This window comes from Chiloscyllium plagiosum, unplaced genomic scaffold (assembly GCF_037043375.1).
Source record: "Chiloscyllium plagiosum isolate Xiang-an unplaced genomic scaffold, Cpla_swu_hap1 HiC_scaffold_12, whole genome shotgun sequence".
In the NCBI taxonomy this organism is placed as follows: domain Eukaryota; kingdom Metazoa; phylum Chordata; class Chondrichthyes; order Orectolobiformes; family Hemiscylliidae; genus Chiloscyllium; species Chiloscyllium plagiosum.
Window position 1 is genome coordinate 56103565 of NW_028270150.1, and position 12374 is coordinate 56115938.

The following is a 12374-nucleotide window of genomic DNA, read 5'->3' on the forward strand; positions in this document are numbered from 1 at the left end:
GCCTAAGATTTTGTGAATCTAGTCAAGTGTTAAACATGCAGACAGAGGGGGGCAAGGTTAAACGTGAAGAAACCAACAAGCGGCTCCAGCATTCTTGCTTTTCAATCTTCTATTTTTGTACCAAGCACTCGTCCACAAAGCAAAACACAAATACTATCTTTCTTGGCCTCTTGTAATTAGTAATTAAAAACACGAAATAATCTATCACTCTTACCCAGAAAACGAAGCTGTAGATGATGAGGAGTGTTTTGAGACACGTTATCACCGGTTTAGTCTCCATTCGCCGCGATGCCATAATAATCTATGCGTTTACGCTCCAGTGCCTCAGCTTTGCCTCCTCCTCCTCAGCGCCAGGAGACTGCAGCACTCGAGTTATTCAGCGGCGGCGCTGCGTCACCGGACCAACACCTCTCATGACGTCAGCTCCGCAATGAGCCCAAAACGTCAGCTCCAAGGCGCACGCGGCTGCTCCTCTGTGTGGAGGTGCTGGCCTCAGCGAGGAGAGAACGCCAGCTATAAGCTCTGCGGTGAGACCAAACACTCGAGCCGCGCCTTGGCGAATTGAGAGTGAAAGTTGGTGCAGATGCAGCTTCTCTTTTGCACCTGGTTTATTGACGGGGAAATGGAAAAAGAGTCGACAACCCAGACAGCTTTAGAATTGTGAATGATGCAGGGATGCTGTCGCCTGACGTTTCCAACACAGAAACAGACAATTTTTGCCCAACTAACTGGGATTTATAACCACAGGAGTATCCTGCCCTTCATCTCATCCCGACAAACACAGCCTCATTTCATATTCCAGCTTTCCCTTAAATTGGATAAGCGCAGACGTCGGAGAATCGTATTGATCGATTTTAATTTTACCCGAAACAAAATTAATACTAAATAAACTTGAATCAAAATTGACACTATTACAAACAAACCATTAAATCGAAAAGATCGCAACTGTAATTATATATACCTGTATATGGCTGAGAGATCATGTCTTCTCAACACCCTTTACTGGTAATGAATAAAGGTGATGGGGTGAACTAGTGAAGGAGAGTGGAATTCGCATCAGCTTGTTACACTCCATTTTAGACGTACATGTTAAATTTGATGGGTGGGCGCCGAAAGAGAAGGACTGAAGTAAAATGCTGCTAAATGTGCCGAGGTACTGTTTAGAAGATTAGGCAATGATTTATTTCAGAGTGATTCAAAATGTAGCCGAAAACCTTTCAAAATGGGGTTTTCTTTGCCTCAATCCCAAATAGTAGCAGCAATAATAATGTTTTTAACTTCCAGACATTGGCCTGAAACTCCCCGGGATGAAGTTGAGGGTTTGTGCTAACATGCTTGTTGGGGATCTGGACGTGAGTACACTGTCTGAATCCGGGGAATGCTGAATGAAGCAGGGTGGTCATGTTGTGAACACGAAATGCCTTGCTCAATCTCCTTTTGCTGCTCGAGTTGGCGTCACCGCGCTAGCCCTCCCTGTGCTCTGCCCCCGAGCTCTCACCTGCAGACGGATGAGATTTAATTTCCCCACAATAAATGTTCGAAATGCCGAGACATTAATTCAACTGAAAACAAGTTATTTGTAGAATCCAGTTTTCTTAGTCAATCTTCATATTGCCAGCGGGTGTCCATGATTTTAACCCCACGTGTGTATTTCTGAGAGTCGCTGCAGTATTCTTTATTTGCCATTGCGTATACTCATCTCTGCTCCCCAGTAACAATCCCTCACCCACCCAACCCCGAACAACAGTCCTCTTGACACCTTGCTTCATTCTTATCAAACTCCCATTCTCAGCCAAGGCGGTTCAAACCGAACTTGGTTGGAAAAAGCATGTAGATTTCACGATATTTCTAAAACTAATCCGTTTTACGGTAAACTGCATCGCCGCGCACTAACGAGGTTTTGCAGGGCTCCGTTGAGATAACGCTGAAACCATTGGCATTTGAGAGCAGGAAATCTGCCACATGGAAATTATGGTGTCTACCACCTGGCACAACACCGCACACATCTCTGCCCATGTATGTCCCCTCAACTAGTTATCGTGCCAACTGTACGGTTAGTTCATATTCCGTAAAAACTGAAAGAACCGCGAATGCTGTAAATCAGAAATAAAAGCCGAAGCTGTTGGAAAAGCTCAGCAGGTCTGACACCATCTGTGCAGAGAAACGGGGGTTAACGTTTCGGCTCCGGTGACCCTTCCTCAGAACCGATGGTAGCGAGGAAAATCTCAGTTTTTATACAGAAGACGGGGTGGGGTGGTGTTGTTTGCTGCTAAGGAGTAAAGAACCCAAAGACAGAGAAGAGCACTTGGACAGTCAAAGGATGAATAACCGTTAATGGAGATTGTTAGTAGCTAATAATAGGTAGTGTGTAATGGCAGACTATGTGATAACAAGGGGAAAGTGAGTACTGCAGATTAGAGTCAAGAGTGTGGTGCTGGAAAAGCAACAGGTCAGGCAGCATCTGAGGAGCAGGCAAATCAACGTTTCGGGCAAAAGCCCTTCATCAGGAATGTGATAACAAGGCCTGGTGTGTGGGACAGGGGGTCAGGACATGGGGAAGTTCAGGCCCTAGAGTTATTGGACTCAATATTGAGTTCGGAGGGCTGCAGAGTCCCAAGTGGAAAATGAGGTGCTGTTCTTCCAGCTTGTGGTGAGCTTCACTGGAGCTCGGCAGCAAGCCCGAGACAGAGGTGTTGGCCAGAAGCAGAGTGTTGTGTTAAAGTGGCAGGTAAGTGAAAGCTCAGGGTCTTTTCTTGCGGCATAATATAGATGTTCTGCAAAGCAATCACCCAAATTATGTTTCGTTTCCCCAATGTAGAGAATGCCATATTGTGAGCAGCGAATGCAGTAGACTAGATTGTGCAGGTAAATTGCTGCTTCACCTGGAAGGTATGTTTGGGCCCCTGGGTACTGAGGCGGGAGAAGGTAAATATGCAGGTGTTACACCTTCGGTGGTAGCAGGGGAATGTGCTGTGGGGTGGGGTGTTGGGAGTGAAGGAAGAGTGGACCAAGGTGTCCTAGAGGGAGCGGTCTCTGCGGGAGGCAGGGAGGGGAGGGGAGAGGAATATATGTCTGGTGGTGTCATCTTGTTGGAAATGATAGCTGATGATCCTCTGCAAGTAGATGCTGGGGGGTATGGTCAGTAAGGTCCAGAAAATCATCAGCCTCTATTTCCGTCACCTCCAGTGAGATGGAACACCACGCTGTTCCCTGGCCAACACCTCTGTCTCAGGCTTGCTGCCGAGCTCTAGCGAAGCTCAGCACAAACTGGAAGAACAACACTTCGTTTTCCACTTGGGGACCTGCAGCCCTCCTGACTCAATATTGAGTTCAATAATTGCAAGGCCTGAACTTTCCCATGTCCTTGTCCCCACAAACCAGGCCTTGTTTTCACACAGGCTGCCATTACATGCTATGATTAGCCACGAACAGGCTCCATTAATGGCTATTCACTCTCCTAGCCAGATCATTACCTACTAATTTGACTGTCCAACCGTTCTTCTCTCTCTTTGGGCTCTACCTCACCCACTCGTTTCCCACTTAACCCCTCCCCCAACCCTATCTTCTGCAATGAAACTTTCCTAGCTACCATCAGCTCTGAGGAAGGGTTATCGAACCTGAAATGTTAACTCTGATTTATCTGCACAGATGCTGCCAGGTCTGCTGAGCTTTTCCAGCACCACACTCTTGACTTCCGTGTTTGCCAACAAGTCGTGATTCTAGCAAATAAGTCTTTAACATATTGATGCTTCAAATAATAATTCCGCTCATATATTTAGGTCCTGAAGCATCTCAAGAAGAGAGCTCTACTCGGATGCTCAAACTGGATTTGATTTGTAAAACAGAAATCAAAAAGCTGCAATCCTCCAGCAGAATTACAAGATTCATTCGGCCTTAATAAAAGGTCAGAAACCAACAGAACTCTGTAATCACTGGAGAAGATTTCGGTTGTTCACTACTTATGTGCATTTGTGAGAAAGGGCCACCACGTTAAATGCTATTTTTATATTCATGCATGGATTCTACCAGACCTGCTGAGTGTTCCCAGCATTTACTATTTTTACTCAAAAAGGACATGTTACCGAGGCCCAATTGCGCTACACTAACAACCAGTTTAGATAATTTGTCCCTAACACGCCACGTTAAATTGGAAATGTTAATTTTGTTTCTCTCCCTTTGGCTCAGCTAGTCGCTCTGGATGACATTTATATACAGGGACCTGTTCTTTGCAAATTTTCTTCAGGACAATGCTTTGACAATTTGATTAAAGTTGCTAATCAATCAGCATCCTTTTTGTCTGGTAGTATAAATTGTTGCAATCTAATTTGTTTTGGCATGTGCAAGATGCAAAGCTTTGATAATGCCTTTCGTTTCAGCAACTTTCTATATTGATTTCTGATTTCCCACGTCCGTGAGTGTTTTGGTTTTGTATTTGGTATTCAAGCCCTCAGCTCTCAAATACTTTTATTTTGTGTCGGTTTGTTAGATGTGCGAGGCAAGGCAATGTACATTCATTTACTGTGTCATGTGGAATTCCTTTTATTTCAGAATAGCACTTTTTATTCGGGACAGTTTCTTCTGGTAATAATGTCCCATGCATGTAACAAACAAATTACAGTTGAAATAAACATATTTTTCACCCATTTCAGATAAGTCCCTGTTATTTTTCTGTATTTTGGAGTAGTGCTTGACAAATTTGAGAATTCAGTGTATTTTCACCATCCTTGTACATTTTTGTTTATCTTAACATGTGGCCAGATAGTTAGTCGATTTTCCATTAGGTCTTTTCCCCAGCTGATGAAACCAGCTTGAAACAAGCACTAGATGCAAAGGAGCACAGGGCAGGGCCTCTCTAGTTCCGTGTTCAAAGTTCCATGAGACACCCTGCTAACCACAAATTAGGATTGCACAGCATCCATAGATTAACCAGGAGCTCTCAATAATTGGCAGAGAATTGAACATGCTATTAACATGAATTTTACAATTATTTTAAAACAAAATTCAGTTTGGACACACTTTTACTTTAAGAGGTGTTTTCCCTATTTTGTGGGAAAATTATAAATATTTTGGTTTTGTTCAAAGTCCAGCTCCAGAAACTTGAATGGAAAATTATTCATCTTTCTGTGCAAAACTAGACAGTTGAGCAAATAAGCCAGGAATATGCAGCCCAGGTCAGATGCACAGATCTAGATCCAACAATGCAAAGGCAAACACACACTTGGTACATCAACATCATCAAAAAGTTCAAAATGTAATTTTTTCAAGAAGTTCAATTTGTATACAGACAAATATTCCAAAGAGATTGAAAGAGTTATATCTCAGAATATCTCATTATTTAAACATGGTTATTGCCATCTTGTTATTCTTGCTGTTTGAGCTGGAGAACTGGTTGATCCCAGAATCCAATAAAGTAATCTTGGTTTGAACATATGATGCTGAGAAAAAGGATTATGTGGTCCTAATTAAATAGTTTGAAGAGTATTACATAAGTACTGTAATTTTTATAAATGGATATTACATAGATATTATTACTGTTTGATTTGACAAGATACATTGTAAAGGCTACCCCTGTAAATACTACATACTAATGCTCTTGCCAAAGTGCACACCCTAGTGAATTTGAAGCTGCTTCAACAGTCTGTCAAATCATTTTAAGTTTTTGGTTATATTATAGGTAACTTGGAAAGGAGATATTAACCAAAAAGTGTGAACTGCATGCTGTTATCAAGTACTGTATGCTACCATACATTCCTGCATCTTTAACAACTTCGCAGGGTCACAAACATTCCCACAGTAATTATACTTTCACCGTTTTTATAAACAAAAGCTGTTGTCAGTGGGAATGTATGGGAACTTCAGCAGAGTTCACAAAGGCTAAATGGTTTCTATGGGAACAAGTGAATGTACAAGCTGTGAAAGCATGTATGTATAAAATCATAAGATCTTTTGTTTTGCATAATCCTCCTCGATTCATCACAAAATTAAATCGTATTAGGAGTCTTATGTTTATCAAGAGATAGTTGTAGAAAAATATGGATTGTTTTGTAATTCACAATTTTAAGTGCGATGTCATGGGTACTACATTGAAATATTTACTCCTCCTAAAAGGTGACATCAGTATGTTTATGGTTAGTTTTGTTTTGAAATGAGTTGAATTTTACATTCCCACTAAAATCATTAAAAAAAAATGACTGGAAGAAATTAATAAAACTGAAAATACTGGAATCTCAGCTTGCCTGACAGCATCTTGAAATTTTATTGAATGAAAATTCTTCATCAGAATTATTCCAGGTGTACATACACTTACAAAAAAATGTTATCACACATCCAGTCCATTGCAACAATACTTCAAACTTGCCTTTGGGCACAAATGGATCTTGGAATATCATTGTCAAATGAAGGATATCAGCAAGATTGATGCATATTTACAAATGACAGAAATAGATCTATTGCAGTCTGGTTTTTCTCTTTATCTTTTTTCTGACTTTCACATTATTGTAACATGGCATTTTACTCCAATCCATTTTTTTGATTCATCACCTCCTTTCCTCATTCACAGATGAATAAAATGACCTGTTAATTATTCACCTGGCGTTTTCCTTTCTGTCTCTTTGAAACGACATCTAAATAATTGATCATCATCATTAACAAAGTCCCACAATACCAGAGAAGCACAACATTCTGGTATTGGCCTGTCAGGTCAAATTAGCTCAGATCTCCCTTCATGATGTGTCGAAACCATTTGTATTGCCCAAGGTGAATTGTCACTAATTGTCAGAATTCAACAAATCTGAATTTAAACAAAAAATATTCCAGACTTTAACTCTTGACAGGCATAATGCAGTACCAAAATCTTGACCTGAGCAAAATTCACCATAAAACATATGAGTATGGTATTATCAATCTCTTCACCATTGCATGTGTAGCACCCTACATGATCAGAAATGTTACCAGTTAAAAGTCAGGGCCTTCAAAAAGAACTGATGGACTCAATAATTCAGTATTCATAGATACTGAACTCCGTTTTTCTATGGAGGAGAAAGTGTGGACTGCAGATGCTGGAGATCAGAGTCGAGAGGATGGTGCTGGAAAAGTGTAACATCCGAGGAGCAGGAGAATCGACATTTAGGGCATAAGCCTTTCATCAGGAATGACTGATGATGGGCTTATGCCCGAAACATCAATTCTCCTGCTCCTCGGCTGCTGCCTGACTTGCTGTGCTTTTCCAGCACCACACTCTTCTGTTTTTCTATACCAGCTTGTCATAAGTTACCAACTATCTTGATGTTCTGGATCTCTAAGTCTAATGTTGCACACTAGGTTAAGCTATCACCATCTGATTAATCCAGATCCTCACATAAGTATGCACCAGAATGTGCTCCCCTTCCAATACAGACCAGAGTCCATTCCTCCCATAACATATTGCTATATGGTCAAAGGGCAAGGTCTTAAAGAGACTGTTGAAAATTTGTATCAGCAATCAAGTGTCATTGATGATGAAGTATAGGAATGGGGACTGAGAACTAACCTGGAGTCTGAAGAGTGGAGGATGAGTCCAAGACTAAATGTGATTCTGGATTGACCAAAGAAAACCCTTCCACTGGAGCTGAAATCTCCAAAAGATCTATCTTGACAACCGATACACCACAGGTTTAATCTGCACTCATACCTTATTATCTTAGGCAACAATAAAGATGAGGTCATCCTCCTGTTCATCTTCATGCAGTTGTAAAGAATCTCTTCAAGTCTGCGCTCTTTTATGGACCCTATGCTTTTCTGATCCCAGTATATTTTTCATTACCTTCCAGTTCATTCTTGCTAGCTGCATCTTCAACCATAATGGTCCTGCCTTGCCACTTCCTTCCAAAAGTGTGGTCAATTTTCTACTAAGCCCTGCAGAAGGGTCTTCTGTTTCCCACTCATCATCCATTATCCAGGAAAGCACTTAGAGAATGCAAGTTGTTTCTGTTGTTTAAAGAAAGCCTCCCAGAATCGTGTGCTACTATGATGAATTAACAATTGGAACCTACACCTTTTAGTGTGTTCCAATTGATAATTTTGCATTCTTGTCCAATATCATCATATCAAAAGTTGCACACACAATACAATCAGATGATTACCTAATATGACGAATGCAGTGTTCTACATCATTAGCCATTCAGCAAAATAATATAATCCATTAGAAGAAAATCCAAGACTTATTCTAACTCTTCCATCATAAAGAGAGTGAAAAAAAGGAGAGCTCGAATCTCAAAAGATGAATGCAGAAGGTTTTTGAGTCAGTATTTCAGCAGCTGATGTCCTAGATGCCACAAGCAGGATGAATGGATATGGTGTTTCAGTAGCTGACTTAATGTACGATTATTTCTTTTAAATTTATTTTTGACAAGTAGACAGTAGATTTTATGATTACAATTTCCTAGCCTTTGAAAATTGTGATTTTTCAATCCATTAACATTAATGAATGGAAAATCATGGATTTTTAATATTATTTTTGGATATGTGACTTGAGTGGGCAAAGTTCCCTGTCTGGAACTTGCAATTGGAAAATTCATCCCTGTGGGTCTATGTGAAAGTAGCAGATGCTGACCTTATTGACTGTAAAGTCATGCGAGCAGAGAGGATGTCCTACCCAAAATATACAATTCCATTCTGCCTCTAACTAAATTCTCATGAATAAATGTGAATAACAAAGGTAACAGCGAGATAGACAAAATATACCAGTATAGAAACATAAAAATAGGAGTAGACAATTCAGCCCTTAAAGCCTGCCCTATCATTCAATTTTGGATGGCACGGTGGCTCAGTGGTTAGCGCTGCTGCCTCACAGCACTAGGGATCTGGGTTCGATTCCAGTCTCGGGCGACTGTCTGTGTGGAGTTTGCATATTCTCCCCATGTCTGCATGCATTTTCTCCGGGTGCTCCAGTTTCCTCCCACAATCCAAAGATGTGCAGATTAGATAAATTGGCCATGCTAAATTGCCCACAGAGTTCAAGGATGTGAAGGTTTGGTGCATTAGTCAGAGGTAAATATAGGATAATAGGGTCTGGGTGGGTTGCTCTTCGGAGGGTCGATATGGACTTGTTGGCCTGAAGGGCCTGTTTCCACACTGCAGGAATTCTATTCTATGACCGTGATTGATTGTCCAACTCAGTTCCCTGTTCCTGTTTTATAAACCCCACACCCTTTGATCCCTTTTGACCTAAGAACTATATCTAACTCCTTCTTGAAAACATTAAATGTTTTGGCCTCAATCGCTTTCTGTAGCAGAAAATTCTACAGGCTCACCACTCTCTGGATAAATTTCTCCTCACCTCAGTCCTGAGTGGCAATACCCAAAACCTTAGACTGTGTCCCTTAACTGATTTAAATGATTGTATTTCAATAAGATGATGAGACAGTTCACTAAATGTTTCTTTACTCTGTAAACAATATATGCCAACAAAATATAAGCAACCAGATCAAGGAGTTATATAGTTACACATTCTCTTGCTGCTTTTTTATTATCTTTAGGCTTGCATTGTGGATGTTGAGTAGGACAGGATATAGAATGATAACATGAGATGCTTGTACATCATATCAGCATTTCGACATCGATCAAAGGATCTCTTCTAAACTTCTAATTTCTTCTTGATTACTGCAAATAAGCCATATTGTCATCAGAGTGCAGCAAAATGATGTAATTTAATTATATAATAAAAACTGTAAAGTTAAAGCATTTCTGGATGCTCTTCATAGAATGCTTCCATTGCATGTCGATGTTGGCTGGAAGAAAGGATTCAGAATTTTGGCTTGGAGCGTTTTGGGGTATAATCTGTTAGTATGCTCACCATTGCACCCTGTTTAAAGAAAACACAAACAAAAGGCAATTCATGTTAAAACTGTGATAATTCTTCAGTGGTATAATACTGGACTTCTGTGGAGGCCATCTACATGAATCTGTTACTGACATGCGCTAACATTTGCAGGCCAGATAGCTGATTGGATGATAAAGTGCCATATGTGTATAAAAACTAGTTAGATCCATTTCAGACCATATATCCAACTGTGATCCCATTAGGTATCCAAAGCATACACATGTACTTTGTTTGCAAATAATGGGGCTCTGTGCATTAATATATGAAGCATCCAGTGCATGCAAGTGTGCAGCATTGCATGCTCAACTGCCAATCTTTCCAGATGGAAAGAACATGAATTCACATTGTGCTTGTTTACAATTTAATAAAATAGATGACATTCATTCTTTGGTTCATTCCTAATGTCTTGAGCAATCGGTTAACCTGCCTGGGTGAGATTTAAACAAAGCTTGGTAGTTAACTGTTATCCATCATCTACCTGGTACATCTACCAACCGGAGTCCACTTGCCAACCAATCAGCACTATTTTCGTAAATGGTATAAAGTGTTGTTTTCCTTTATGTTGATACATTTGCATTTGCCCTGATGACTGCAAGATGCACAGCATTAGCAAAGTGTGCCTTTTTTCAGCAATACTCAAATTCTGCACCACCAAATGGCTATTCATATTCCATTTTGTCATCTTCATCATTATCATTACTAACATGTTGCATTTATTTATTGTCTGTAACATAGTTGAAATTATAGAACCCATAAAAGTAGCAAAATGTCTCACGGAGGTTCACAGGAACATTATCTAAATTAAAACAAAACTGAGCTACAGAGATACTAAAATAGGTGACCAGAAATTTTGCTAAAATGCTGGGACTTCAGAAATTTTGAAAGGAGGATGGAGATATTGAAGCCAGGAGGTTTAAAGCAGAAATTACAAAGCTCAGATATGAGACAGCTGAAGGAATGATCGTCACTTGTGGGATAAAATAAATCAGGGATGTACAAAAAAACCAGAATTGGAGGAACACAGAGTCCTGGAGTGTTATAGCACTAAAGGAGATTACAAAGATAGAGAGATGCACTGGCATGGAAAGTGAGGGAACAAAATTGAGTCAGCTATTTTGTGGCATGGTACTTCATTAAATACTTCATTCAATGTAAAGAGAAACTGCTGTTTGTGTGCCTAAGTAATTAGTTCTGAAGAAGGATCACTGGACCCAAAATGTTAACTCTGACTTCTCTCCATAGACATTGCCAGATCAACTGAGATTTTCCAGAAATTTCTGTTTTTGTTTGAGTAGTTATATACATAACCTTTTTCATTGAGGTTTTAATTGATTCTCAAACAAATACAGAAAAAAAGTGAAATGAGCTGAATCAAACGCAAATAGTTTGGGAAAGGACATGTTGTATAATGCTAAAAAGAACTGGCAGGCATCATTTGTTCCATCATCAGAATCTGTTCTCCCATGGAATTTCATTGAACCATTCTTTGTGGCGAAGGTCACTGAAGTGCTTTACATAGTTGATGGTACAGAGTGGCTGATCTGCTTCCTAAGTCAATGCAGAAAGCAGTTGCATGAATCACAAAACACTTAGTTGAATCAACAATCATGCCATCAGATTTACCCTTAATTTTGTAATTAATTATTTTTCTATAATTAACACATTTAATCTTAAAATCAAAAAGCAAAAACTTAAAAGCTTCAGGGGTTTGAACATATATTTTTCCTTGTATTAATAACTCTTGGAATTTCCAGTTTCATAAACATTGTCACATTTTTGTGTTGAATGAGAGGACCAGGAAGCATGTTGCTGTTTTTTGAGAAGATTTGTAGCTCAGGTTGAGGTCTGGATGTAGGTTTGCTCACTGAGCTGTAAGGTTCATTTCCAGATGTTTCGTTACTCTACTAGGTAACATCTTCAGTGGGCCTCAGGCAAAGCACTTTACATGATTCCTGCTTTCTATTTATATGTTTGGGTTTCTTTGGGTTGGACTTGTCATTTCCTGCGGTGATGTCATTTCCTGTTTTTTTTCTCAGGGGGTGATAGATGGGGTCTACCTTGATGTGTTTATTGATAGAGTTCCAGTTGGAATGTCATGCTTCTAGGAATTCTCGTGCGTGTCTGTGTTTGGCTTGTCCTAGGATGGATGTGTTTTCTCAGTTAAAGTGGTGTCCTTCCTTATCTGTGTGTAAGGATACAAGTGAGAGAGGGTCATATCGTCTTGTGGCTAGTTGATGTTCACGTATCCTGGTGGCTAGTTTTCTGCTTGTTTGTCCAATGTGGTGTTTGTTACAGTCCTTGCACAGTATTTTGTAAATGGCATTAGTTTTGCTTGGTGTCTGTATAGGGTCTTTCAAGTTCATTAGCTGCTCTTTTAGTGTGTTGGTGGGTTTGTGGGCTACCATGATGCCAAGGGGTCTGAGTAGTCTGGCGGTCGTTTCCGAGATGTCTTTGATGTAGGGGATAGTGGCTAGGGTTTCTGGACATGTTTTGTCTGCTTGTTTGGGTTTGTTGC

At 40.1% G+C, this 12374-nt stretch overlaps 2 protein-coding genes across 2 annotated transcripts in view; both read right to left on the reverse strand.

The window, feature by feature from the left end:
* tspan7 (tetraspanin 7) overlaps positions 1 to 372 on the reverse strand; it is a 118885-nt gene extending 118513 nt beyond the window's left edge. Inside the window, exon 1 of the mRNA XM_043700834.2 lies at positions 215 to 372. Coding sequence (XP_043556769.2) covers positions 215 to 295 — 81 coding nt within the window. The 5' untranslated portion in view covers positions 296 to 372. The remainder of the gene's footprint in view (positions 1 to 214) is intronic.
* Positions 373 to 9403: 9031 nt separating this feature from the next.
* Positions 9404 to 12374, reverse strand: part of otc (ornithine transcarbamylase) — a 75346-nt gene continuing 72375 nt past the window's right edge. Inside the window, exon 10 of the mRNA XM_043700831.2 lies at positions 9404 to 9841. Within this exon, the coding sequence (XP_043556766.2) occupies positions 9782 to 9841 (60 nt within the window). The 3' untranslated portion in view covers positions 9404 to 9781. The remainder of the gene's footprint in view (positions 9842 to 12374) is intronic.